This window comes from Bombus bifarius, unplaced genomic scaffold (genome assembly GCF_011952205.1).
Source record: "Bombus bifarius isolate JDL3187 unplaced genomic scaffold, Bbif_JDL3187 scf7180000008161, whole genome shotgun sequence".
Taxonomy (NCBI): Eukaryota; Metazoa; Arthropoda; class Insecta; order Hymenoptera; family Apidae; genus Bombus; species Bombus bifarius.
In genome coordinates this window covers 24502-50611 of record NW_022884483.1, presented here as the reverse complement: position 1 = coordinate 50611, position 26110 = coordinate 24502, and the positions used below count along the sequence as shown (strand labels likewise).

The following is a 26110-nucleotide window of genomic DNA, read 5'->3' as shown; positions in this document are numbered from 1 at the left end:
TTATTTTTAATATCTACTGTCTTATTGTGCTTTCACTAAAATTTTACTATCGATGTATTCTATTATTATTAAATCCGTAAATCATCTTAGAATCAAGTAATCTACTTAAATCCGATGTACTCGAACCAATTTGAATTCTTTTACTCTCGTAGGAACGTAAAATACCGATACTATTAGATAATAATTAAATCACTTAACAATTAAATTAATTATATCTAACGAGATCAATTATTAACGTCACATGGCTCACTCACTAAATATTTACGAGTAAGTACTTTGTTTCGAATTGTAATATACAGGGTGGTTGGTAACTGGTGGTACAAGCGGAAAGGGGGTGATTCTACGCGAAAAAAGAAGTCAAAAATATAGAATAAAAATTTTTCGTTTAAGGTTTTGTTTTCGAGAAAATCGACTTTGAATTTTCGTTCGGTACGCGTGCGGTACGTTATAACGGATCTCACTGTAGATCGTTGTCTTGATGGAAAAATTAAAAATAAAAAAAAATATAAAAAAAAATTTTTATTCTATATTTTCGACTTTTTTTCGCGTAGAATCACCCCCTTTCCGCTTGTACCACTAGTTACCAACCACCCTGTATATCTTTTTATTTTATATTTCATGGCCTGCACAGTTTTGCGCCTATTTTCTTCTAAATATGTAAACATCCGCAGTCAAATTGTATCTATGCAAACTTTTGTTCTGCCTGCAAAACTTATTTATAAGGATTATAAATACCGTACTTGTATATTCACCTCCATGAATATTCCTCGCAACTCTCGCACGCGAAACCTACTTTTTAATTTTGCTAGTATGTACCGCGTGATAACGTGACTCTGAAATACACATAAAAGCCTGCAAAACTATTCAGGTAATTAACTTTTTAGCCGAGATTTAGAAAGAGATGGGTGAAATGAATTTTAGATAATACGGGATTAAAATATAACGGGAAGAAAAGAAGAAAATGCAATCGTGCCACGTTTTACTACTATCTACTTTAAATACGTCTAAAAAATATTATCCAAAAATATTTGCATCCCATTCGAATTTTATCCGTTAATTACTTTAATAGCTAATCACACGTTATATTTCTCTTATCACTTTCTGTAATTTTTCGTCGTTATAGAGACCAAAGTGTGTGAAATTACCGCCTTTTCTCCTTCTTTCGCGTGATGCGGTTAGAAAACTAATTTTCATCGTGGTCTTCGTGTATGATAATTCGTTTGTGTCTGGAAAACAGGCTTGAAACGACTAAAAGATGCAGCTGACACGTTTTAGCAATGTCCATCAGGACTACGGGCAAGCAAGAAAAGTTCCAGAGAAGTTGAAACGTTCTTTCGCACAATACTGTTCCCTTTCCTCGGTACAGTTGTTTGGAATGCTACCGTTGGAAAAGGTACTTCGCGAACTGAGGACAAACGTATAAACACGTCCTCCACTCGTTTCCTGTATACAATTTACCGCTACTTGCAGCGCCAAAATGTTTGCCGTGGGAAATTGTGAAATACCATAGGCGTCAAGCGATATTGTCGTACGTATTAACTCTTTACAGTATTACATTCTTACATACATTTCTCGTGTGTTTAGATTTAGTAAGAACGTAGTCTTTGAGGAAAATGTTTAATTCTATCCTTACACGTTTTATATCTTCTTAAACGAATTTTCAAGTTTTTAAACCTTCACGTTATTCAATTCTCAAATTTTCATTCAAATTTCCAAACGCTCGAATTGGCGAGTTCGAAGTCTCAGGTTTCCGATATATCATATTTTTGAAAAGCGGCTGAGCGTACCGAAAACAAGAACAAAATAATTCCATTACGAAATGGCTCGCGAAGTTAGCAATTTTCTCGGCTGCCTGCCAGGTTAAACAAATAAGCGCCGGGAGCGGAGAAGAATTAGCGCGGGGAGGCGGAGAAAAATCTCCGTATAATTCATTCTCGAACAGCAGCGGGGCGATTTCACGCGCTATTTGCTTCGGTACGATCCTCCGGCCCGTGTATAAGCGCAGAGGACGTAGCAGCCGGTGAACCGTTCGCGTTCGAAAGAACTTGCTTTCGACGATTATACGCGTCATTGTAACCGAAGTTTGCTCGTTACTTCGTCGCTTGCTCCGTCACGATCCATCCGGACACGTTAATTAATTCGAACGAATTAGTTCAGTCCGAATTAATTATGGAATCGGACGCGGTCGCTCGTCAAAGTATTCCACGAGGAAACCAACTAGAACGATCTTGAGTAGACAAAAGGATGCGCAAACGTACGAAATAGGATGTGCTTCGAGGTAATTGGTTCGCAGCGAGGGTAAACGCGAGACTGTTCCTCCCTACCGCATCTAATAACCCGATACCAGAGCTCTCTTACTAACAATATCCGCTAGCAACATCCACTTCCGCTAGGAGGAAACCGGTATGCCCTTTCCACTGATCAATACGCCCTACTATGCTACAAATTCAGAAGTTTATTACCGGTGTCAGTTGATGCTTTCTCGGCGAATGCAAATCTAGTACTCTGTTGGAGGCGTGAACGGATATGTATGTGCATGCGGGCTTATTTATAGAGGGCGTTGCGTGATTTGTAGGAATGGCTTATGATCGATACGTGTCCAATGGAACGGAATAGGAACGTATACTTGGTCTCACCGGCATCGAAACGTGTTCTTCGTCTATTAAAAACCAAGAAGTTGTGCAAATATACGTAAAGTAATTTACATATTGCTTTGTCGAAAAACGAAATGTGTATTAAAATGATTGATATTTTATAGAAAGCTATCGCACAAATCGGATGCATAAAAAAAAATTTCGATAATTTGAAAAGTGTGTATGTGTGTTTATCGCACTAAAAATACAATTGACGGATATCGGTGAAAGGAGAAATATTAAACAAGCCACGGAATTTCGCAATTCGGGAGCTAATACGATATTTGAACGTGTCTCTTTGAGACAACCGGTATAGCTGTAGCCATTCGCCACATTACATTTCGCCACGCATACATTTCAGCAAGCTTGACGTTAAAGGCAATCGCTGAAACAGGGTTCTTGGTACGAGCAAACGAGCCACTCTTCAGACAGAGAACGGGATATAGGGTGACAGGAGCACACCATGCCGAAGAGGAGCGTCAGTTATAGGAAAAGGAATGCAAATAATTATCCGGCCAGTGCCGGTCACGTTTTTCCACGTGCACAGTTTACGTAATTTCTCGCTGTCCGTTCCGATAAACGTTCAAACGTGATGGGGGTTACATGGTTCCTGTGAAATTCCTGTAATTATATTGCCACCAACGAGGATCATTAATAGCTCGTTTCGTGTACGCTTTCCGTTCGCGTGCTGTTTGCTATTTTTCGTTATCAACTCGATCAAATGGGAAACGAGGCTCTCTTGGCGCGGAATTATTACGTTGTTTTACTCGTTGTTTCGCTTGAGAACGATACATATGTATTTCCACGTTTCGTTGTAAAGTGATACGTTAAAAAGAAGAGGACGATACGAAACATTTTTTATGGTATATATAACGTTGTGCCGAGTAAAATGGTCGAGTGTTGAGTTTGATAAATTTCTTGCAGCTTGCGAATGTATGAATTCGCAGTACTTTCTACGAACGAATATCTCGAATGAGTATTTCAAACGAGGATCAAACGGATACTTGGTGGATTTTAGAAATGAATTTCGAAATCACACTCGAATCAAAATACCAACACATTTGAGTTTAAGTAAAGTCAGACATTGGAATCAAACAATGGAATGTGCAAAGGAATTCGATCGAGTTTGAGAGTCAGAGAATCAAAGGATGGGAAAGCTTCGTGGAATGGTATAGCGAGTTCATCTAATCGTGAATTTGAACAGTTAGGGAATTCAGGTACATATAGATATACTATTTAGTAGACTATATGGAAGTTAAAAAGTTTAGTGAAATGCAAGTGCTGGTTTCCAACGTGTTTAAAGAGAAAGCGCGTAGAATCAAACAGTTGAAATTTACAAAGTAACAGAAGACCAATTTCGCGAACTTCTTAAACATAAAGCAGGTGAAAAACACGGAACAGCCGTACTATTGATTCTTTCAGCTAAAAATTTAATCCAAACTAAAACATATGAAATTGCATATGTTTGTATAGAAGAGTCTTCAATAAAGTGAATAAAATGGAATTAAAATTTAAAAGGATACATAGAGTACGAATATTATAACAAAAAGAAAGCGTAAACTGATTTCATTGCAATACGTAAAGGATTTCGTTTGAGTTTCTCACGTATTCGTTGAACCGATTTCACCTAACAATTCCACTATTCTTGCAGCAGGAAATTGAAACATTTATCACACTTCACATCCACAGTCACACCTTAAATCGAACTCTTTCATTGGAAAAATTCTACGTTTACGTAACTCACGATTGAGTGAAAATTATAAGTTGTGTCGAACATACAATTACACAATCGTTTCAAAGGAAAGAAGCGAATGATCTTTTGGTATCTAGCGAAAAACGAGAACTTCGGCAGCTGAAAGATTCTAGCGGCGGATCTTTCCGCATCTTTGAATGAGAACCCAGCACGCGAGATAGGCATCGAACGGATGCGCACCCGATGCTTCATTTTCAGTCGTCTGGAAATCGCCTGAATGCATGGCAAGCGTTTGAACTGGGAAATAACGGAGGGCTATGTCTGACGAAATTCGCTTAAATCGAACGGCGAAACGATATGTCTAATCGTACAACTTCGATGGACGTAAATGATTAAATTTTTCAACGTGTGCCCAAACACACTCTAATACTAACTTAATATTTCGACCATGATTCTGCACATAAAAACAATAAAAATGGCTCATAAATATATACTCTGTTTGATCTTGTTTTCGAGTCACGTATAGCGAGTTTTTTATTTAAGAAACTGCATCTGCATATCTTCATCAGAGATGTTCAAAGTGAACAAAATTCTTTGCTCGCGAATACAAAACTGGATACGTTTTATTACTGACTGTCCTACTCTCTCCATTTCTCCAGGTATTATTCGGATTTTCTTTTGTTTGTAGATAAATAGGTAAAAGAAATTAATTCAAGTACTTCCATTTTCCCATAATATTATTGCAACATATAATTCCGTTTATGTGAAGTTTTTATCGTCGTCCTTTGCAAAATCCACTGTCGAAGCGATTTCTCGATGCTGCACCCCGAATGCACGTCGAAACTTCTCTTTTGCTACTTCCGATAATCTCGTGAAGGACAACTTCGAAAAGATACTTGAAAACTGCTTTCAAATTTTTTCGTTTCTACTTGCAGAGTAAAGTTTATCCGAGCTTGGACAGTAAAAATTATGCCCGATCGCCGGAAATTGTGGCATGACCGCCGTGTTAGATCTACAAGAGAAGAATGAAACTGCAGAGAAGCTACGTTTCTCGTGCGCTTTTGTAGCTCGATAACTATCTTCAAAGCCAACGAATAAACTGAACGGATTTGTCTCTAATTTTGAATTAATTACTCTATTTCCTTTTCCTTCACATTTAGATAGAAATACGTTCCTTTGCCTATGATATTTGACATTATTTGGTCCTTTTGATCGTCTTACACCGGTAAAGCATGACTTATCAATTATAATTGTAGAGACTCAGCATCGATATGTAATTATGTACGTTCATGAAACTTTCAACAATTACGGTAATGGTTAAACAAACCAACGTGTTGCTCGTGTGTTAGTGTTTGAGTAACACACACCGATATACCCATTCAATTGTCTCATTGTTTCTTCATCAATATTATTCAAATCGTTAAAATTTGCGGTTTCAAATTATAACCGTCAGAAGAGAAAATTGTAATTGTTCACAGCATTATTTAGTACATTGTTCTATAGTTCGTTTGGTTTATGTTACGTATTATCGTCGGTACATTAATTATACGATTATCGGTGTTTCTAGCTAATACGATTATCAAGCGGTGATAACTGCTCGTATTTGTGAGATATAACATTGACTGATAATAATAGAAATATTCCGAAATTGAAGGTTTAATATATCGTTGAGAGATATTGAAAGAGAGAGAGAGAGAGAGAGGGAGAGTGTAATATTCTCTTTGCAATTCAAACTTCATTCAAATTATTATTATTGAAAGCATTAGAATACTGTTTTTCTAATGATGTTTATCGTTGCTTCTTAAATTATTTACAAAAATTATCGTACGTAATACAAACAACTATTACATATGGAGTCTCAGCTAGTAATATCGTTTTGTCATAAGCAACTTTAAACTAAATTTCCATTAGGTTATTTTAATTTTTATTTAATGAATCTTTATTTCGTAAACAATAAGTGCAAACTAAAATGGAATACTTTGAAACTAAATCGACTGTTCTGGTTTACCTATAACTCAATCAAAAATCAAAGCAGAACCGATACATCATAACCCTTACTTCGCTAACAGCATTTGATACTAACCATCCATAACTTGAAGTATCAGATTTCCTACACCTCTGTTAAACATCCATTGGCACGTGGCCAATATGGACAAGCCTTAACGCGTGCCGAGCTATGAAACAGCTAGTCGGCCGTGAACTGAATTATTAAATCGCGTCCGATATTGTTATGCGCGCTACGAGCAATTGCTTCGAACGTTTTCACCTCGTTCACAACGTCGATTCACGTGCGATTATCCTTAGCTTTTAAACTGTGTGATTTTAAACTGCGCATCCTGTATACTACGGAGGCGACACGTCGATTACGAGGCTGTTTTAATCAGGTTCGAGGCGTAACTTTCTTCTTCTCTGTCGCGGATTAAAAACCACCCTGGGCAAATTTCAACGGGGATATTTAACTATTTACCGAGCCTGTTTTTACCCTTTCAGCCGGCGCTGTCCGACGAAGAGCGCCGGAACTGCTATTTGCTCAGCAAATAGAAGTCGCGTATACGCTTGTTTTTTGCTTCCGATATCGAATCCAAACGCGACGATACGAGCGCACCGCGCCGACTAAATGGCCGAAAAAAGATGAAACTGTTTATTTATTCCGAGTTTTATTTACGAACGAGAGCAGATGAAAAGAAAAATAACAGATTAACTCGAGTATTCTTGTCGACTCGTTTTGAAGAAAGAAGAGATGACGAAATTATTAAATTCACGAAGTAGTGCAATATCTTGAAATATTTTGTGCGTCTAAGATTTCTTCATTGTACTTTTCAAACTATCAATTTCAAACTATCTTGCAGCTCCACCTTGACGTTAATGCTTTCGTTCACATTCCGTTTCTTCTTAATCTATTACTTTGAAAATAATGTTGTAACTACGTATTTTGTCAAATTTTAGAACACTCCACTGATATAAAAAAAGAACATGTAGTAATATAAAAGTGGAAAATTAAATCGTCATTTGAGTGTACGTAGATACATACACCTACAATATAGGTATCTATTCATTGCGTTAAGATCTAAATTTGTTTTTATTTGACTTTTGTGCTAGTCGAACAAAACTCTGTTTGCGTGGCTTCAATGGGGGCAGAGGATACTTGAGAAAATTGGTGTTCTTAAAATATTCATGAAATTGTGAAGCATTTTACTGTTTGTTCATCCTTCCCTTCTCGTAGCTCTATTAGATTTCGATACACAAAGATCTATGTTTAATACTGAATTTTACAAGATGTACGATGTATATTTATCCTATCATTAGAATATGAGAACAGTGCCACGAATGGAAACATTTGCCACTTAAACATTTTATTCACAGTTCGATCAACATTTTACAATAACTATCTATATTAACGGAAAGTACCACGATCATAATGAGATACGGTCTACCGTGCGATACTCGCTTTATTATTGATATTTCCATCGTACAAATAGCCGATTGAGAAGCAAAAATTTCAACGTCGTCGAGTGGCTAGATGGAAAAAGTTTCTGAACTCTTCAGAGTCCAATCGAATTCACAGAATAGAAGCTGAGCTAACATGGCACAGTGCCAGAAATTGAAGCATTAAAAATAGCGACAGCAACTTTTATAAAATATATAATCGAACAGTTTACGCAGCTACGCGTTCAAAACAGTTTCTCGCAACCCCGTTGCCGATCGTATCGTTGATACGTGCTACTGCTTCCGTACTACTGCACGATATGTAAAAATTAAATCGGTATATCCGATTCGACCGAGTTAGCTCGTTATACGTAGATATTTCTGGCGACGTTCTGAAATATAAGTGTCTTATACTGTGCCTCAAATTTCCATTTTCAAAATCACGATCTCACGAAAAAAATTGAGATCCTGGATACCGCGTTCACATCGTTGATTTCCTGAACTCAACTGAAACGTGTTCCGCATATACGTACATTTTACACGCTGGTTACCTTTTGTACGCTTAATTGGGAAATTGTTTTACTGCTCAATTATGGAAAAAATGCAATAATTGCAAAACAGAGCAAAACGAGATCCTTTGTAGCTTTCAACAGTTATAATTCGCTAACATTTATATTCGCTTAAATTTAATCTAACGAGACAGTAAAATATAATATTCTACTCGATGTGCCAGTAATGTATTTTATTGTCATTAGGCAAAACACAATCAACATAGCAAATTGCAAGAAACAGCTCATCGCCCATTTGGAACTAACAGTGGACGTATTTGCGTAATGTTCTGATAATGTTCCGTCGGCGACGGTATTATCTGGCGACATCGTATGAATAGTGCAATGGCAATTTTTCATTCGCACGGTCGTGGCCAACGTGCGCGCGGTCGAATAAAACAGCGATCATTAAACCTGTTTAATTACACGCCGTTTACAAAACACCTGTCGACTGGCCAAAAAATTTCCCGATAACTGTAACGACACGGAATAATTGAAAGTCCCGTTCTGCCGGTTGAAATGGAACTTTTAGTCGCTGATGAAATCGTGCAAAAAAAATGTCTGCGAACGGCAGCAACGTTCATCGAGGGAGATCGCAATTTTTTTTTTTTTTTTTTGGCTTGTCATCCAATACTTCTCTACATATTTCTATCATTTTTATATGTATTTCGAATTTATTACTTTCATTGTATGTTTCAAAAGTAAAAAATCAAATATTGACTCAAGCCATCGGCTTTTAATAATCCATGTAAATTTTACATGTATTGGCAAATTAAGCTGAAATCAAGTAAAATCGAATAAAATCGAGAAACGAAGTACGTAACGTGATACGCGTTTTCGAAACGCCCGTAGCTCTAAATACAAATTTTTCGTTGCAAATATTTCCATGTTTACAGGCTACGCTCATTTTTTATTAACCCCAGACTTTCAAACATGTAGAGTGCATAAAATATCTAGTAGAATTTAACTCTCGTCCTTTGCCTTCAAAATTGACAAAAAAAAAGAAAAAGGAAATCATACGAAAACGAACGACATGGAAAGCAAGGCAGATAAGAGGAGAAAAAAGAAAAAAGAAAAAACTAGCTATAAACGGTACATGAAATACAGTCGGTGACAAAAGTAAGCAGACAGATAGTGTAAGTACTAGTACTTATATTAGTCGTATACACAAATTGAAGTTTCATTTACTATATGTCTTTATAGTACATAGATTGTTTAGTACATAACTGAAATTAATATTTACATTTTTCTGTAAACGAGATGTATTTAAACGAAATCTCATTCATACCTATTTCCACTGTCTGTCCAGTTACTTTTGTCTTCGACTATCTCTTGACGCATCCCAGGCCGACGGAGTATGAAAAGTTTCCTCGCTTATTATAAAGTTCCGCGATCATCCGACTTTCTGCTCCACTACGCGCATACGCCCATATATTTTGCGTGATTGTCTCTACTAGTTATATCTTGGTGGAAACCGGTTACCTGGCTGGCAGAAGGAAGCTTAATGAGCTCGTTTCATTGTAAGATGTTTGTGCAACTTCTCGTAACGTTCATTCATCGACGTCATCATTATCCATGCTCGGACAATCATGTTCAAGAGACGACAGACCCCGTTATCCTTCCTTCTTTTTCCTCGCCAAACTTTCGACAAAGACTTTCACGAGAATCATTGATAGACCACTGTCGCTATTTAATCCTTTTTATATAAAAATTTTCCAAACAAAAAAACGTGAAACCCTGTTCGAGGTTGATCAACAGTCTCTGTCAATTTATCCTCGATCGATTCAGGGTGGGTTTACTATCGGGATAAAAGGGAACGGTGATTTGGTCGATGAATGAAGTTTGAATGCAGTTGTAGATTTTAGGAATGTTTATCGACCGTCCACGTTCTTCTTTGTTTGCGTCACTATCCTTTAATCTCGTATTGTAAAAAAATGCACTTTAACCTAATCCATCAAAATTTATTTTCTTCTTTGGAGCAAAAATTTAAGAGAGAATAATCGCGATTGAGTGGATCCATAGGTTAAGTATTTTTCGGATATTTACGAACGAGTTAGCGATCTGTTGAGTGAATGCTGAAAATATTTTACAGCGGAGCATTAAATCTGTTTGAAAGTAAGAAATTCGGAAAATAATAAATAGATTTCATTTAAATTCATGGCTTTTCACTAACAGCAACTATGTACATATCGGAGAAACGTTTAGAGAATGCAAATTTTATTCGAAATTTGTGAGTTTCAATAGGAGGAAAAATTGAGGGCAGAGATACTTTTTATGCATCAAACATGCAAATGGGAATGTCTTGTAAGGCAGGTTTGAGGACTGGAAAACGACGAGAAAATCGCGTGTAAACACTCGAGTCTATTTCAGCATTCCCTTTGCGTGTGACACGAATTTTATCTGACATTTGTGCGTCATAAGGAGACAAAAATTCGAGATCTTTTATGTTAAAAATTCAGTTTAAGGAATAAAACTGATCTTAGATATCTTAGCTTTTCGCTATTTTATTATTACACCGATAAATATTTTCATCGATAATTTAAATATTACTGTATGCTTGCAAATATGTTATTCGTGAAACCAAATCAAACAAACATGGGAAAATGCTGGGATCATCGTTAAATATTTAATTCATCATTTCCATTATTAACGCTATTGTTTTCCCATTACTGTTTCAGCGATATTCCCGTTTGTATTACGAAATTCCATCGACTCTACCCCCTACCATACAATTATGCGATACAAAAATGCGACAGAGAATTCAAAACACCTGACAAATTTTCATAGGCCAGTTATACATCAATATTTTTGCGACGAATAAATTTAATTCCATTCCCTAACAGCATTTCGATAACAAATTTCCACGATCCGCTTTTTCACAATCATTTAACCAATTAACACGAATATTTCGTTTAAAAAAAGGTATTTAAATATCTATCGAAGAAATAGGCTTGATTTTGAATTGTTCGTTAGTGGGACTCGCAACGTTGCCGATATCACCAAAACTTTCAGGTATCGATAATGATCTTAGCTACACGTGATCAAATATAACTTCATCGAAATCAGGCGCCACAGACCCAATCACGGTTAGGTGATTAAAATAGCAAGAAATTGAGTGCATGAATCATCTTCCGTTATAGGTTACTGAACTCTTTTCAAGAATTTTTATCATGTCGAATATTTAATCCTTCTTGGAAAGATTACAAGCATTATTTGAACATCGCGTTCTCATTGATCATTCAGACAACAGTTTCTCCAATAGTATATGACCCTCGTACAATTCATAAATATTGTCTTTCTTTTTTTAATTATATCGTTCTATATACATTTAATATTATATATTATACCTGCTTAGAGTAAAGAAAATATTTAGTAGACGATTTATCGTTTTCCCATCGACCCGACGAAAGGAGCGATACAGATATCATAAAACGCGGACTGCAACCAAGCCGTTCATTGAAATTCATCGTTCGGATAATCCTACCATGGAAAGGCGTTTTAAATGAAACCCTTCAGAACGTTTGTTGCGATCTATGGATGATTCAGGAGCGCGCGATTTACGAGCTTCACGCTTGCCCGACAATGTAAGAACATCTTTGTTCGACGTCGACAAAAGCGTTTGATAAATGTATGTCGAACACGGTGGTGACGCCTATTGTGTCAATATTTGAATGGATCAACGATAAATAGAAGAAAGAGGAAAGGAAAAGAATGAATCGAACGAGAACGGTTCCTGGTGACTTTTCATGGACAGTTACGCTTCCGCTTTTATCCTCTTTTCAAACGGTTTACCGACGATTTGTTGAGCAAAGGTTCCAACGTTCGCCAAGCCACGCGAATTTTATGGCCACGTTACGGCTCCCCGCACGCTAAGCGAATTTAGGAACATCGGTTTGCCGAGTTCGCGACGAATATGTTTCGAATGTGCTCACTGGAAAACAGTGTTCCACGCCTGTGTCACGGCCTCTGTTTAAATCTGCTGAGGATTCCGTATAAATTTACACGGTGTGTGCCGCTACATGGAATTTGAAGATCACAATGAAATTGAAGAATACAATGGAATTTGAAATTGAATTGTTCCATGAATTATACATGTAGTATTCCGCATAAAGAATCTTTCCTTAAATTAGTCTTAGCCTCATGAGTAAGAAATATTATACGTGTTTGTTATTTATAATATATTCACGAAGATAGTCAATAAATTATTGTTCAAATATAGCCTTCATACGAAATAACTAGTGAATCAATAATATTCGTTCCATTTGAAAAAAGACACTAATATTAAAATCGCCGATAGATAACAATTTGAAAAAGATAACGATTTAATCAGACGATATTCGTACGAATATTCTTTTTGTATTTTTAATAAATAATTCGAGAGGAAATGCATATATATAATACTATTGTATACGTTTAAACTTTAAATGTTTTATACGCGTGTATAATCAGTCAGCAGGGTACATTTATAATTACATGTAATCGAACGGTCGAAACCGATGCTTCTTTTCGTTTGAGGTAATTCAGCGGGTTTGAAAACATTTCGATTTAGAAGGCAATCGCAGCAGAATCAGGTTTTCAGTCGAAACGGACTATGGCGGACTACATCAAAGTGACGTTACCCAAATAATGGATACGCGATTCGTTACCCAGTCACGGTCAAAATGAATTATTTCACGTATTATCCGTCTCCGCTTGCCATCACGGATTGCACGCTGTTTAACGAGCAGCGCAGAAAAATGATTAAAACCTGTCCCCGGCTACGAATAAAACGTGGTTTGCGCTCCAAATCGCGTTATCCCCAGCCCGCTCACATCGCAGTCTGCTACTTCGAATAAAAAATTTCAAAGCGGAAACGATCTACCGGAATTTATCGTAATTTTGCGAATGATTTTCATGCAATTTCACGCGGCAGCATCGAGGGACCAATTGCAAATTGCTGGACCGGTTTTATTTTTGTTTTCAATTCTGTCACGCGTTCGTTGTTTCAATGAGCAGAGGAAATTTGCAAGTTTATTGCTTCAAGACAAAATTATTTTCGTGTCTTATCGGATGGATCGCGTCAGATTTTGTACGTAATGTCGTTATTCTAACGGAAATAATTTATAAAATGATTGAAATCGTAATAAATCATTTTCAAATATTGATTCAAGATAAATTAATGATCTATGTGGAATTTCATTTATAACGCCGTTCGCTCATTTTTCATCACTTCAAAATGACTTACGGTGTCAAGCAAAGAACCAGTTCAAAGAAGCTTCTTTCAAGACTTTGGAAAATGTGTGCTTACCGTCTTGCACCGTCGACAATATCGTTTTAACATTCGAGTCGTCGTAAACTCGAACGTCAAAGCCAAGATACTTTAATGTTTGCTCCAGTTCCTTCGAATCTTTTTCCCCACCAACTCGTTTTTCCAGTTTCTTGAAATTGACGTGGCTGAAGATTAACGCGATACCTCTTCGTTTGTGATTCATGTTATATACTTCCGAATGTGGGTCCAGATTAATTGTACAACTCGGTCTGACAGGCTCATCCCTTAAAAAACAGGAAAAAGAAAAACAATATATGTAAATTAAAGAATTACTATTTTTCTTAATTTCGTAACGAATGAGCAAATACGTAGACGTAAATGTACTCCAAGAAGAACATAGTTCAAATATACATAGAAAATTGCAGAAAATTTTTATGAAAAAATTGACAAAACAGTATCGCGAACTAACCTCCCATAGCTTATTTTCAACATATCGAAATCATATCGTTTGGGAGTTATCCTATTTCTCTACGAACCCTGTTTCAAACTTCCTCCCAGCGGATATACACATTCAATATCCCAGAGGCAGTTTACGCAATTCGTATTCCGCGTGGAAACAATTTATTCGTTCGATTATGGCGTCGACACGGCGGCGTTACGCGAGCGAACGGTATTTAATTAGGAGATTCATATTCCAATGTAAATTCAATGCCGTAATTCGTTCTTTCCACTCAATTCTAGTCCGTCTAATATAGGACCTGTTAAGCGGCGAATTACACAGCTCGAAAACCCTTCTCATTCTGTTTTACGATCGTTGTCCATGTTCGCACCCGGGCTCGCGGATTCGCAATAACTAGCGCGCGTATATTTTTGTCCGTCGAAAAATTTCTCTGTTTCCGAATTTCGTCGATCGATACGGCGCGATGGTAGGAAGCCGGTAAAAAAAAAAAAAAAAAAACAGAAAAGAGAAGGAAAAAGAAGAAAAAAGAATGAAACCGAAACGCCGCAACGAAGCGCGTATCCCCGCAATTTCGGTGTCGACGTTGCACGTTGACGGTTTTTATGTTGCTCGTAAAATTTTGGACCTGGAGAAGAGAGTTGGCTAGCTCGTTTGCCAGGACAACGGTCCACAGACGCGCGACAAATAACGTCTCTAGGAGGCGAAGGTCGACACTAAGCACAATTCTGCAAGAAACTTTTCGACGTTTATGCGGCCGCGAATTCAACGAATGAACATTGTCTCGGTGTTTGTGTATCGTAGTTTATCTCTAAATAAGATATAAGTTTCTTCCCGAATGGTATTTAATAGTATCGTCTAAATTAGTATATTTGCTCGATAGTAGCAATACGATGATTTATCCAATAGAAATTTCGACTGCAATGGACTTTGGAATCTTTCAACTCTGCACTTCTCCAACAAAATACTTCCAACGTTCTACCTATACTTGCGCCAACTTTCCAAAACCCAACGCAACCAATCGAGAACTGTACAAGCTCGAGTTCTCCGTGAACGTTTAGGAAACAGCTGTGGGAGTACACTTATAGAGATCTAAACGAAAGCATCGGAACTTGTATTTCTTGGGCACCGTGGCAACTTCCGGTGCGCGAATTCGAAAGGTTTGCCTCTGTTGGAAAGGCGCGAAAGCGTATAATCTGTCGCGAGAGCCTCGCCCTCGTTCCAAAGTGTATTAGGCTGTTTCGTACTTTCCGCTCACGTACGAAAGGTGCACGCTACGAACGGAAAATCTTGCTCGCTGGTGGAGAGAGCGTCTGCAATCTACGTTCACAGAGAAGCGCACATGAGCGTGCACGAGTCCGCCGTATCATCCGACGGTCGATTTAATTTTAACTTAGATCGCAATCCCAGGCTAAAGAACTTCCAAGTAATGGCTCGACCGTTTTATCGTACAACTATGCTGCCCTCCTACCTCCTTGTAAACGTGTGTTCGTGAGCTGATCGAACCAGTCGCGTGTTCGGTGGAGTTAGTATGCGCGATTACCACCATTTTCACACGATGAACACCAAGTAACACGTCGTGATACTACGACGAATCGGATATAGAGATGGGTATTGTCGGGGAATCGAGTGAGACTTTCTCGACTTCTTAATTATTACTTAATTATTTAAAAGACGAAACGTTGGTTTGATAATGGTACTTTGCTATTTGAGCTTGCTTTATGATTACTTTAATCGATGATGGAAGAAAATTAAAAATTTGTATTTGCGTGTTTTGCTAAACAGTTCTTTCTATGTTTGAAATAAAATAAACGTAGTGACGATAAAAAAATGTCGTGTAGGCGATTGAAGTTGGTTCTGCAATCGATACTCCCACGAGAGAATCGAGATCGAGCGCACCGCGCTATTTCTGCAATGAATACTTTTCGTGAAAGCGATTGTATCGTTATTTTTTAATTGTCGTACTACTAAATGGCACATTTTACAACTGCAGGTGACACGATGTTCCTAAACAGGTGGCAATTGCTATCGCATTTACAATGCGCGTTCGTGTTGTAGTAGGAGTGTACTCTCAGAGAGAAGTATGGTTGTTGTGTTTGGAACTTAGAACTCTATGAATGCGCGCGTCAAAGGCTATATACTTGGTTGAATTGCGTGCATCTATGTGCGAACGTCTGTGTAGGATTGAATCCTCGTACGGAAGAACAGCGTGTACTTGAAACGAAGTTCCAGCAGGCATAACCAACAATTCCAACGTGCTTTCAGAATTTAGAGACTTCTCTCTGTGAAGAAACAATAGTATAATTTTTATATATGCAGATATATTCTGCATCTTGCTTACACTGTGTTTAGTACGTTGTTGTGAAATTCTGTCGAATTTTTTCAATTTTGTGTTAGAAATTATAATTACTCTGCCGCGTGTAGTGCTAAGAGACCAATTTTCCGACTATTACAAAATTCAGAGACATCTAATTTCCATATTTAACACATACATATACCGTATATCGTTCTCGATTTCTATCGATGTTATCGCGGCACAATATGCAAGTTGATATTACTAGTTCAAATCGGGATTACGTTTTATGTATTTACGTGCATTTACATCTATTCTATTGCTTATGCCATGTTTACTATCTCTGGTACACGATTGTAGCAAAGGTACTGCTTACGTTTAGCTATAAACATTATTACGTCAGAGTTCATTCGTTACAACACCGTACTCAAATAAATTATACCTTTAGATACTTAACATCGCTCTCGAAGCTCAGCTTGTGAACAAACAAATGCATAACATTATGCATCGCTGTTTAAACCTTCTACCTCTTTCATAACATCGAACAAAATCGAAGAGGAATGAAAATATTATTTTCTTCAATTAAATAAACATCATTAAAAAGGAAATAAAAATCCATGCAATTCATTGACGATTTTACGCGTCGATTGTAACTGAATCGTTTCAAAACCGTAAAAACCACCTGCGCATCGCTCGAAACACGTAGCAAAGCGAACGAAAAAGAGAGGTGGCGGAACATGAAAAACAAAAGAACGAACGAAAGAGGGACACAAAACGTCAGCCAACGATGCTGGATAGGGCTTTTTAAACGGCTGGAGATAGCAGGTTGCCAGTTGAAAGACTCTTCCCTAGGTGAATGTAGAGACACGCTTTCATGGGCGCGCAGTCGGGCAAATTCGTGCACGCGGACGCGAATAACGGGGTCTTGCTTGACAAAGCCCGCTGCAAAGTGCTTACAAACTAGTCATAAATGCGCGCGGACCTACCGCCCATTACCAAACAAACGTTCATTGGGAAAGAGAAACGAGTTACCGGTATTATAGCAGTTCGTCGCGTTTCCTTTGAACTCGAAAACATTTTGTACCGACCACTAATCCCAACCCCTGTTCCCTCTGTCTCGACGTCGGGAATATAAATCCCCGAGCAACGATTATAACGATCCAGTCCAATTGAGGGAAGAAGACCGTCTGCTACGAAATTGCGGCTGGGAATGAGGGACTGTCAATTTTGTTTTTAGCCAGTTCGAATCTTTTCGAATATGATGAAAAGATATGATGAACTGGTTAATGTAACTGGACGGTCATTTGGTTCGGAGATCTTATGTTTCTTTTCGCGAAGGACAGGGCGAGTCGCGAATTTTCTGCAAATTTTCCTTAAAATACGCATGTAAATTGGAAGAGGGTGAAGTTCGATGGTTTAGGAAAGAGGCTGAGTGTTTTGTTTTACTATAACTGTTCTTATCATTTGCTATATTCTCGATGATAAACGAAATCGGGGGGAATTGTCGAAGAGAAAAATTCCGATAAGCTTTACCCCTCTATGGTGCGAATTTAATAATGTGGTTGTAAACTGTTACTGGTTTTTCCTTTCTTAGTGAAAGATTCGAAACATATACATATATATACATCTCTCGTTAGCTCAATACTCGAGAAGCGAAATTATACTCCGTTTAACTTCTCCAAATCATGACCGCACGGTAACACGGTCCTCCTTAATATTTCAGAGTGCAATAAGCAGACACCTCGCGCGACATACAGCCATAAACTGGCACGTAAAATTAATTTCAGCATAGAAATGTTAATTCTCAGCCGGTAAATATGCATATATCATGTGCTGACCGTGCTCCCTGCACTTTCATACACGTTGGTAATATACAACCGTTCTAGATCACGCGAAGCGGTTTCTACGTTTATTGCGCCGTTGACGCTTCACACGTAGCCTAACTTAAGTCACGTTTATCAAAGATTTGATATCTGAACACGTATATGTTACTGTTTCCGTTGGCGTGTCCGCTCGAAGAAAAAATATACCGCTTTCTCGTATTTTCTGAAACCATTTCGAGGACACCTCCCCGCTGACAAATAAAATCGATCATTTTCGCTGAAGACCGACCGTTACGGTCCTAGTTTTTTGTTTTCTTTTCAATGTTGTCGTGTCATCAAAGAATATTCATTTAGGTATAAACCGATCTCTCAAAGAAATGTTAAAGCACTCACTTTGGTTTTGCAGACATCCGACTATCCACTTCGGAGTGCAAGTTTCCATTTTCTCCAAAAAACTTTTGACGTAGTAATTTGTTGCGCTCTCGTAATGATTCCATCTTGAATATTGCTGTAGTTGTCGGTAATAAATCCTTGAATAACGTTGCCGTTCGTAATCACTGTTACAGAAAACCAATGAGGAAGAGATGACGTCCAATTTTATAGGTAGTTGCTTATCTTATCGAAGTACTGATATCGTATTCGTTATTGATATCGATCTTTGTTACTGGAATCATTTGTGATTCGCAAAGCAAGAGAGGGAATCAAAGTACCGTATATTAATAGCGCTTTTCTAGCCTTTTGATCGCGTTATCAGAACCGGAAACTCGCACCTTTCCAGACATCTGGGTTATAACAGTGCCGTATTATTACTTAAATCGTACGGCGATCGACTGGTTCGTACAATTTTCGAATAATAAGAAAACTGTCGGATGTCAGCACTATTTTACTCAAGGTCGGCCTTCTACGGATAATACCATCAAGATTTATGTACACCAAGGTTCCGTTCTCTCTATTCCACTATGTGGTCTCTGACCTCCCAACTTCCCGCAACGTGGTCGCTAAAGAAAGGCCGATTATCATAACGCACAATGCGCTCGACGAACGTCCGAAATAATTTATGAGGCAACCCATGGAGAGCTCGTGTTGCGTCAGTTGTGAAATGTTTGCTTTACTTTTGATAAGAGCAGCGTTCCTTTTATCGTGATAGATGAAAAGACACAAATGAATTAGCAACGATCTTTTCTTTTTCGGAAGGATTTTTCGATGAATACGAAATTATTTCTATTTCCTTGAATAATTCTCCATCCTTTTCTTTATTTCTAATTGCAGATATTTATACGTATGATGTTAAGGATCTTTAATATATTTTAATATCTAACTTTTATTATTTAATATTTAATATCTCTACTGATTCGATATCGAATAAAGAATCAATACAACATCGCACGAGATGTTGAGAGCATTATTTGGTCGATGCTGTAGTCATCGTATATATTACTATCGCTAATATATTTCTTATCGCTTTCATATTGATCGTGCTAGAGGTTACCGTGACTCATTGCTTCGAATACGACAGATCTAAAATATATATCGTTTTGAAATGTGACTCATATTAATAGAATTACACTAATGAAAGTATGTGATTCACTAATAAAAAATTATATCATTGTCATTTACAATTAAGTGTACGCGTTCGAGCGTTACCGAATCGAATGTTCTTCCTGGTTGCGAGTGTTTTACGGAGAATAATCTTCTTTCCTATAATATAGCGGATATTTAAAACTGATTTAAAACTGATCTACCATCTCTGTTGGTTTTTAGACGTATAACATGGACGCCCAAGTCGGAGAATCGTCGGCATGCGCGACGGCATTACTGTGCGGAGTTAAAGCCAATTACGAGACTGTTGGCCTGGACTCCTCTGCACGCTTTGAGAACTGTTATTCCAGTTTTGATGCCCGTGTACCGTCCCTTATCAATTGGGCGCAGGAACAGGGTGAGTAAATACACGAACGTCAACAACTAATGCAAAGGATTATGTGCAATCGCATCCCATTCGCTCCGATCAATTGCAACTTAATTGGTAGCATCGTTTACCCTGACAATTGATGTTTTCTGAAATGTTTCCTTTTGTTTCTCTTGTTTTACGAAATCCTGCACTTTGCCCGTTTAAAAATGCCAGACTTGATCATGAAATGAGAATCGCTGTAAACAATAATTCCTATTTAAATTGTTCTTTGCGAAAAGTAAATATTTATATCCCTTTATCTTAAACAAATTATGCTTTATCTTAAACAAACGACGACATTTATCATTAAATCCAATTCGAACATGATTCACATCAACAGATGCCAATTAATACTTGGTTCAGTTACTATCAACAGATGCCAATTAATACTTGTTTTAGTTACTACTTACAATTCTCTTATCTGATAAACACGTTTGAGATTGATTGATTAACTATGTTCGATAAACGATAAAAGTCGTTTATAAGTTTATCTACAAATTCACAGCCAAGTTTAACGAAAGCCTCGAATAACCAAGAACACGATCAGAAACACTGTTTATATGACATACTTAGCATTAGTTTGCATGGGCGAAGTTGCGTAATCAAATGGCGCAATTCGGCTGATGAATTTTGGTTAAGATGTGCTGTTGAGTTATTACGCCGTCGATGAAGCAATGTCATAGACTTCACTTCATGTTGCCAACGTACGGTCGGAAACAGAGCGAGAAAAGGCGAAAGAACAATGGTCAGCTTCCAGCGGCATAATCGATGATTCTATGCGCGGAATTACCAAATGTTTGGACGCTTACCTGGACAGGAATGTACCTGAATATCCACGTGCTTCAAATCTTTTATATTTCTCTGAGCTTAAAAAATTGTTGCGCCCGGAATTCATAGAAATTAAAAGTTTAAGACTACCTACAAACACTTTGATGTTGTAATTATCGTTTATTATACGATTGCAAAATTCTTGCGTTATTTCACAATTGCAAAGTTTTCGCTTTTCCCATGCTTTCCGCCTTTGGTTCTACGCTAAACGTATAAAATTAAACAGTTAATATGAATCCGAGCAACGTTATCACGACAGTAGTGAGATCATAAGATTCGAGTGTTATTTTTTCACGTGCCATTCTGTGCCAAATATCCCCGGGACGAAAAGCGAATTTTCGAGCATAAATTCTGGCCATGTGCAATTCGGACCGCTCGTAGAATAGAGTTCAGGTAACAATGAAACGAGCTAAAATTTGAACGTTACAAGCACCGGCTGTTTTAAATGAAAAAAAACCCTGGAATGTTTCTACAATTCGTTGTATGAGTCTGAAATCACGAATAAAATACCAGGCACATTTATTAATGAAATAACGAACGCTCGATCGCAAGTATAGCGAGAATGTCTACGTGAAAAATTCGAATATCGTATTTTTCCGAATTTCTTATGAATTAAAAGCCTCTGCGGGCAGAATGTAATTTTTCTAAATGGTCAAACCGACGAAGATTGTTCTAATTTCGAGGCCGGACGAAATCGAACTTTTTTACGAATTCGAAGTCCCCATTTCCACGTTTTCACCAAAATCCGCTCAGTTTTAGATCGATGGTACAGAGAGCCTTCGACTGCGATATCTATCGAAATCATCGGGTATCGGCGTAAGCTACGATGCCCATTGGATTGTCTGGTTATAACCTGGCCTCATTAGAATGGTATCGAGCAATTAACAGAATTTCTCTGGCGCGCATGCACGAATATTAAGAGGTGCTAGGGGATGTTACCGCGATCGTCATATTGCGCCACGATCGAACCTCATTGTCACCGATATAGAACAGCTCTTTTATCCAATCATGATTTTCTAATTTTCCTCCGTCAGACATTGTTGTTCGAATTTGTAATTTTACAGTACAATTGCGAAGAATATCTTTATTTTATATGGAGCAAATATCTACGGCTGTAATGACGAAAGTCTCGCTGATTCGTTAAAATTGGAAGATCGGTAGGTTTATTAGATGCATTTTGTACTTGCCATATGCCAAGAATACACCTGGAACTGATCGATGATTTTAATTTCTAATAGGGACATGTTCGGTTTTATCATAGTCCTTTGACTAGTCCTGTGGTGAATAGCAACTGCGCTGCTGACGTGTTTTTAATATCGTTGTACTCTGTGGATCGATTCTCTCTTAGTTATAAAATTTCAAACTTTCCTGCAGCATTCAAGCATTTTTCAAAACTAGGACGAAATGAAAGTAGGAGTCGTAGAAGCGTACAAATTTCAATATTTATGATTTCGTTATGTTTCATGTGTCATACGTCATGTTTCATAAATATGATAAATCACGTAAATATATTTTAAAGTTCGCTCACGTATATGGAATTTTATAATTTTGACCTTCGTCTGCAAATTGAATATCATACCTAATTGCTCACTCTCGAACGCCTATTGTCGTTAGAATAATGATTTCACGTTTTTTAATAACCTAAAGTGTCGTCGGAAAATAACTTGGTGGTTGTTTTATAATTAACGAGCTATTATCTGCAGAGTTATCGCGTATAATTTAAAATAATTAATTTTGAAAGAGCAGATAAATAGAGGACGTAAATATTAAATGAAATTTCACGAATAAAATAACACTCTCAGAGTAACGTAATTAACAGATGCGTATAAATAATCACTTATCCGATTTGGGTTAACATCATACGATTGCGTAGTATACCACTTCATGCAATGACATTAATGACGATAATTTTACGGCGATAACTGATAACACGAAACCTGTACGAACAGAGAACATTAGGCAAATTTAATGTATTAAAATATGCGCACAACTATACACGGAACATAGGTATAACAATGTAATATAATAGGTGCAATATAATAATGCAAGAAATAAATGTATAGTTCTCTTTAATATAAATTTACACAACTGTTGTACTTCGTTAATACGCAATATTCGAAATCAACTTCACAATACACATTTTCATATATATACATATAACACATATCGAATCCCAAATAGCAACCAACAACTATGATACTATGAAACCATCAAAAACAATTTCTTTCATATTTTGCAAATACCGAATATGCCATTTTCGAATTTTATGGGACCTTGACGGAATATACATATATGTTTACATTTTTTATAAATAAAAATTTCCAATGCAAATCTCTTATACTATAAAAAATTCAAATAAATTACACGATAAAATATTTGTACGTTAATCCTAACTGCAGACGCGATAATACCCGGCGTTGCATAATAAATGTATTTTGGGAACGGTTTGTTAAAATTATTTTAAAATCATAAAACATTCAACGACCATTTTCGTTTATATGTTGTTTTGTTTAAAAGCTTTTAATCGATCCATTATACTCTTCGACGGTTTGATCCTTCTCTAAAATAACGTTTTGCTTCTTAAAAGCGCCATGTACAGCGGCGTACATAAAGGAACGGATAGTTTGTCTTTAAAAACCTTTCATCTCGAAAACGGTATTTATTATAAAACCAGGTAATAGCGATGGTTCAGATAGCTTCTGCACGATGCTTTCATGAAAGAGAGGTAAAGTGACAACAACCGATTAAGCTAGTTTTAGCAAGTGAACCATCCTGACTCCGTCGGAGCAGTTTCTCCGCGGCTAAACCAGCCGCCGCGAAAACAATGGGCTTATGTACCATGTAACAAGGCTGCACACGGTCATGTACATCGAGAGCAGTAATAAACACGTCGCATATAGCCGAGCTGGTACGTCTGACTGCGCCTACGTTACGAGCATGAAAGCGCAAGCTGCCTTAGCTCGATCATTAAGATGAATTGCCTCGTTGATTAATCGCGTGCCGTTTGCCGTTGACACGCTTCCCCGCCTTGCTAGCACAACACGGTCTCGCTTTCTGGCCCCTTTACCGCCGCAATTTGTCAATTTACAATTATTGTTTGCACATTCGATCGCATCTAACGCATACGCGATATCGCCGGCACTATACAAACAAACGAAGACGAGCCAGCCAAGCTTTTATGCAGTATCTACTATTTAGAGTTTAGAGAGCCGATCGAGAACTTCGAAAACCAGAAAACGAGATTATTACGAGATCACTACCGATAAATCTTCGACGATCTTTAAAATGTCGAGGATAAGAGATAGATAGATTTAACGGTTTAAAAAATTAATCAAAGAATATTCATTTCTTTCGCTAAGATATGCTTTGAATGATAGGTAATGTACGAGAATCTCGGACTTAACATAGCTCTGATTTAATATCGTTACCTAAACCGTGCTCATGAAAACCTAACAATCAATCTTCCTTACCTTTTCCCGGTCTAACTTTACTCGAGTTTCACTTTCACTGATTCTGAATTGATACCGATATATTATGCATGCTCGTAGTATTTGAGTGAAAGACACTTGATGAGAAGTTTACTAAAGGAACGACAAACTATGGGAAACTTTAGAGGTGAAGTGTTTTACAAAGTTTCAGTGATTCGTTATTCATGCTATTTTATATTTGGGTGAATTATGGGAATTTGATGTATCTTCGAAGAAAAAGCCGCGCGCCAAAAAGACACAACAACGTAAATCGGGACTTAAAGAATTAAAATAGGATATATATCAAGCTTCCTATAGACTATACCTTCAAATCGAATTATCTTTCAATCGCAATTATTGTACTCTTCGTTTTGCCAATTGCATCGAATCGAAAGTCTATTTCGGCGGCAATTTTCACGCGTGAACATCGCGCATACTGTCCAACAAGATTCTCGCTTGGCAAAAAAAAATGGAATTTTCGGTGACATCGATATCTCGTTAATTAACCCGCATTCGGGCACCGCGGCGAGAACGAATTGCAAGGGAAAATAGCTTTATTGACGGATCCAAGAGTGGGCCGAAGTCACGACAAATAATTAGCGCGAAATTAATTGAATCGATTATGCATTCGTTAAATGGAATATCGATTTTAGTAGCGGGCACTTTTATTCGTAACGCGAACAAACGGACAGGGGTGAAATTTTGCGGCAGAAGTTCCACGGCATTCAAACGGAGATTCCTAGGCCGAAATTTGCAAATTCATCCGACGAGTTTCCGGTGATGAGAGCCAATCGTCGAATGAACTTTATCTAATGGCGACTGGCTAACTCCTGCGTCCTCTCTGTTCAATAATTCATTCTATTATCGCACATCGACATTGAACGAACAACGCCTCGCCGGTCGAGCGACGTATTTGATTTCGAGGATATCGAGACAAATTTTATCACCTGGAAAGAGTGCTGATCTTCCTTCGACCACGAACTTTAGTCTATCGCGAACGTCTCGACGTTTCTGTTCTTCGTGGTTTATTCGTGTCGTTTCAGGTTTCTCGAAGAAGTCTCGGTAGAAAACTCTCCCTGCCTTCTTTCCTCGCGTGGCTTTTCATCTTCTCAACGGGTTTTCTTGCGACATTATCTTTCGAGGTGAAAGTGTGCCGCTCCATCTGTGAAATTGTTCTTTATGGGTCCCGAATAAAAGGGAGGTTGAAGAAGAGGTCGTGAAACGGTAAAAACATCGAGCGAAAGGGGCCTTAATGGAAAGTCTCGATACGTCATGTGATTCTAAATGAGATTGTGCTAGGAATCGCCGCGAGAAATTCGTCGTTCGTTCTTTAGAGCCGCAATATTTTTTAATCAAAACGTATCGACGCAAAGAAAATAAAATCGTGAGTAATTACCACTTAAGCGTGTATATATACATTCTTTCTTTGAGTACTTATAATGATAAAACATCATCAAGGATGAAACTATTATTTGTTTAAATGAATTTTGATAAATTATATAAATTAAAATTTAACGACAAGCGCGACATTACCTCACAAGTACAATCGTTGTTTCAACAAGTTTAATATCGTATAAAGAGCAGAATTATCGTCTTTAAAATATGTTTTGTTTTATGCCCATACAGCTTTTCCCTTCTGAGATATCGTCGCTTGAAGAAAGGCGTACTTTTGTACTATTGTACATACTTTATTACGTCTCTCCTTCTTGCAGCAATGGATTTCTACATCTACATACTTTCTACCTA

General features: G+C 37.5%; 2 protein-coding genes across 3 annotated transcripts in view; one reads left to right on the top strand and one right to left on the bottom strand.

Moving 5' to 3' along the window:
* Positions 1 to 18633, bottom strand: part of LOC117208725 (caspase-like) — a 35786-nt gene extending 17153 nt beyond the window's left edge. The window contains exons 1-2 of the mRNA XM_033450019.1: positions 18515 to 18633; positions 13588 to 13832 (exon numbers count right to left, since the gene is read on the bottom strand). Of these exons, the coding sequence (XP_033305910.1) occupies positions 13588 to 13832; positions 18515 to 18618 (349 nt within the window). The 5' untranslated portion in view covers positions 18619 to 18633. The remainder of the gene's footprint in view (positions 1 to 13587; positions 13833 to 18514) is intronic.
* Positions 1 to 26110, top strand: part of LOC117208724 (alkaline phosphatase, tissue-nonspecific isozyme-like) — a 179956-nt gene that overhangs the window by 137457 nt on the left and 16389 nt on the right. For both annotated transcript variants that reach the window (XM_033450017.1, XM_033450018.1), the window contains exon 3: positions 19883 to 20057. In XM_033450017.1, coding sequence (XP_033305908.1) covers positions 19883 to 20057 — 175 coding nt within the window. The remainder of the gene's footprint in view (positions 1 to 19882; positions 20058 to 26110) is intronic.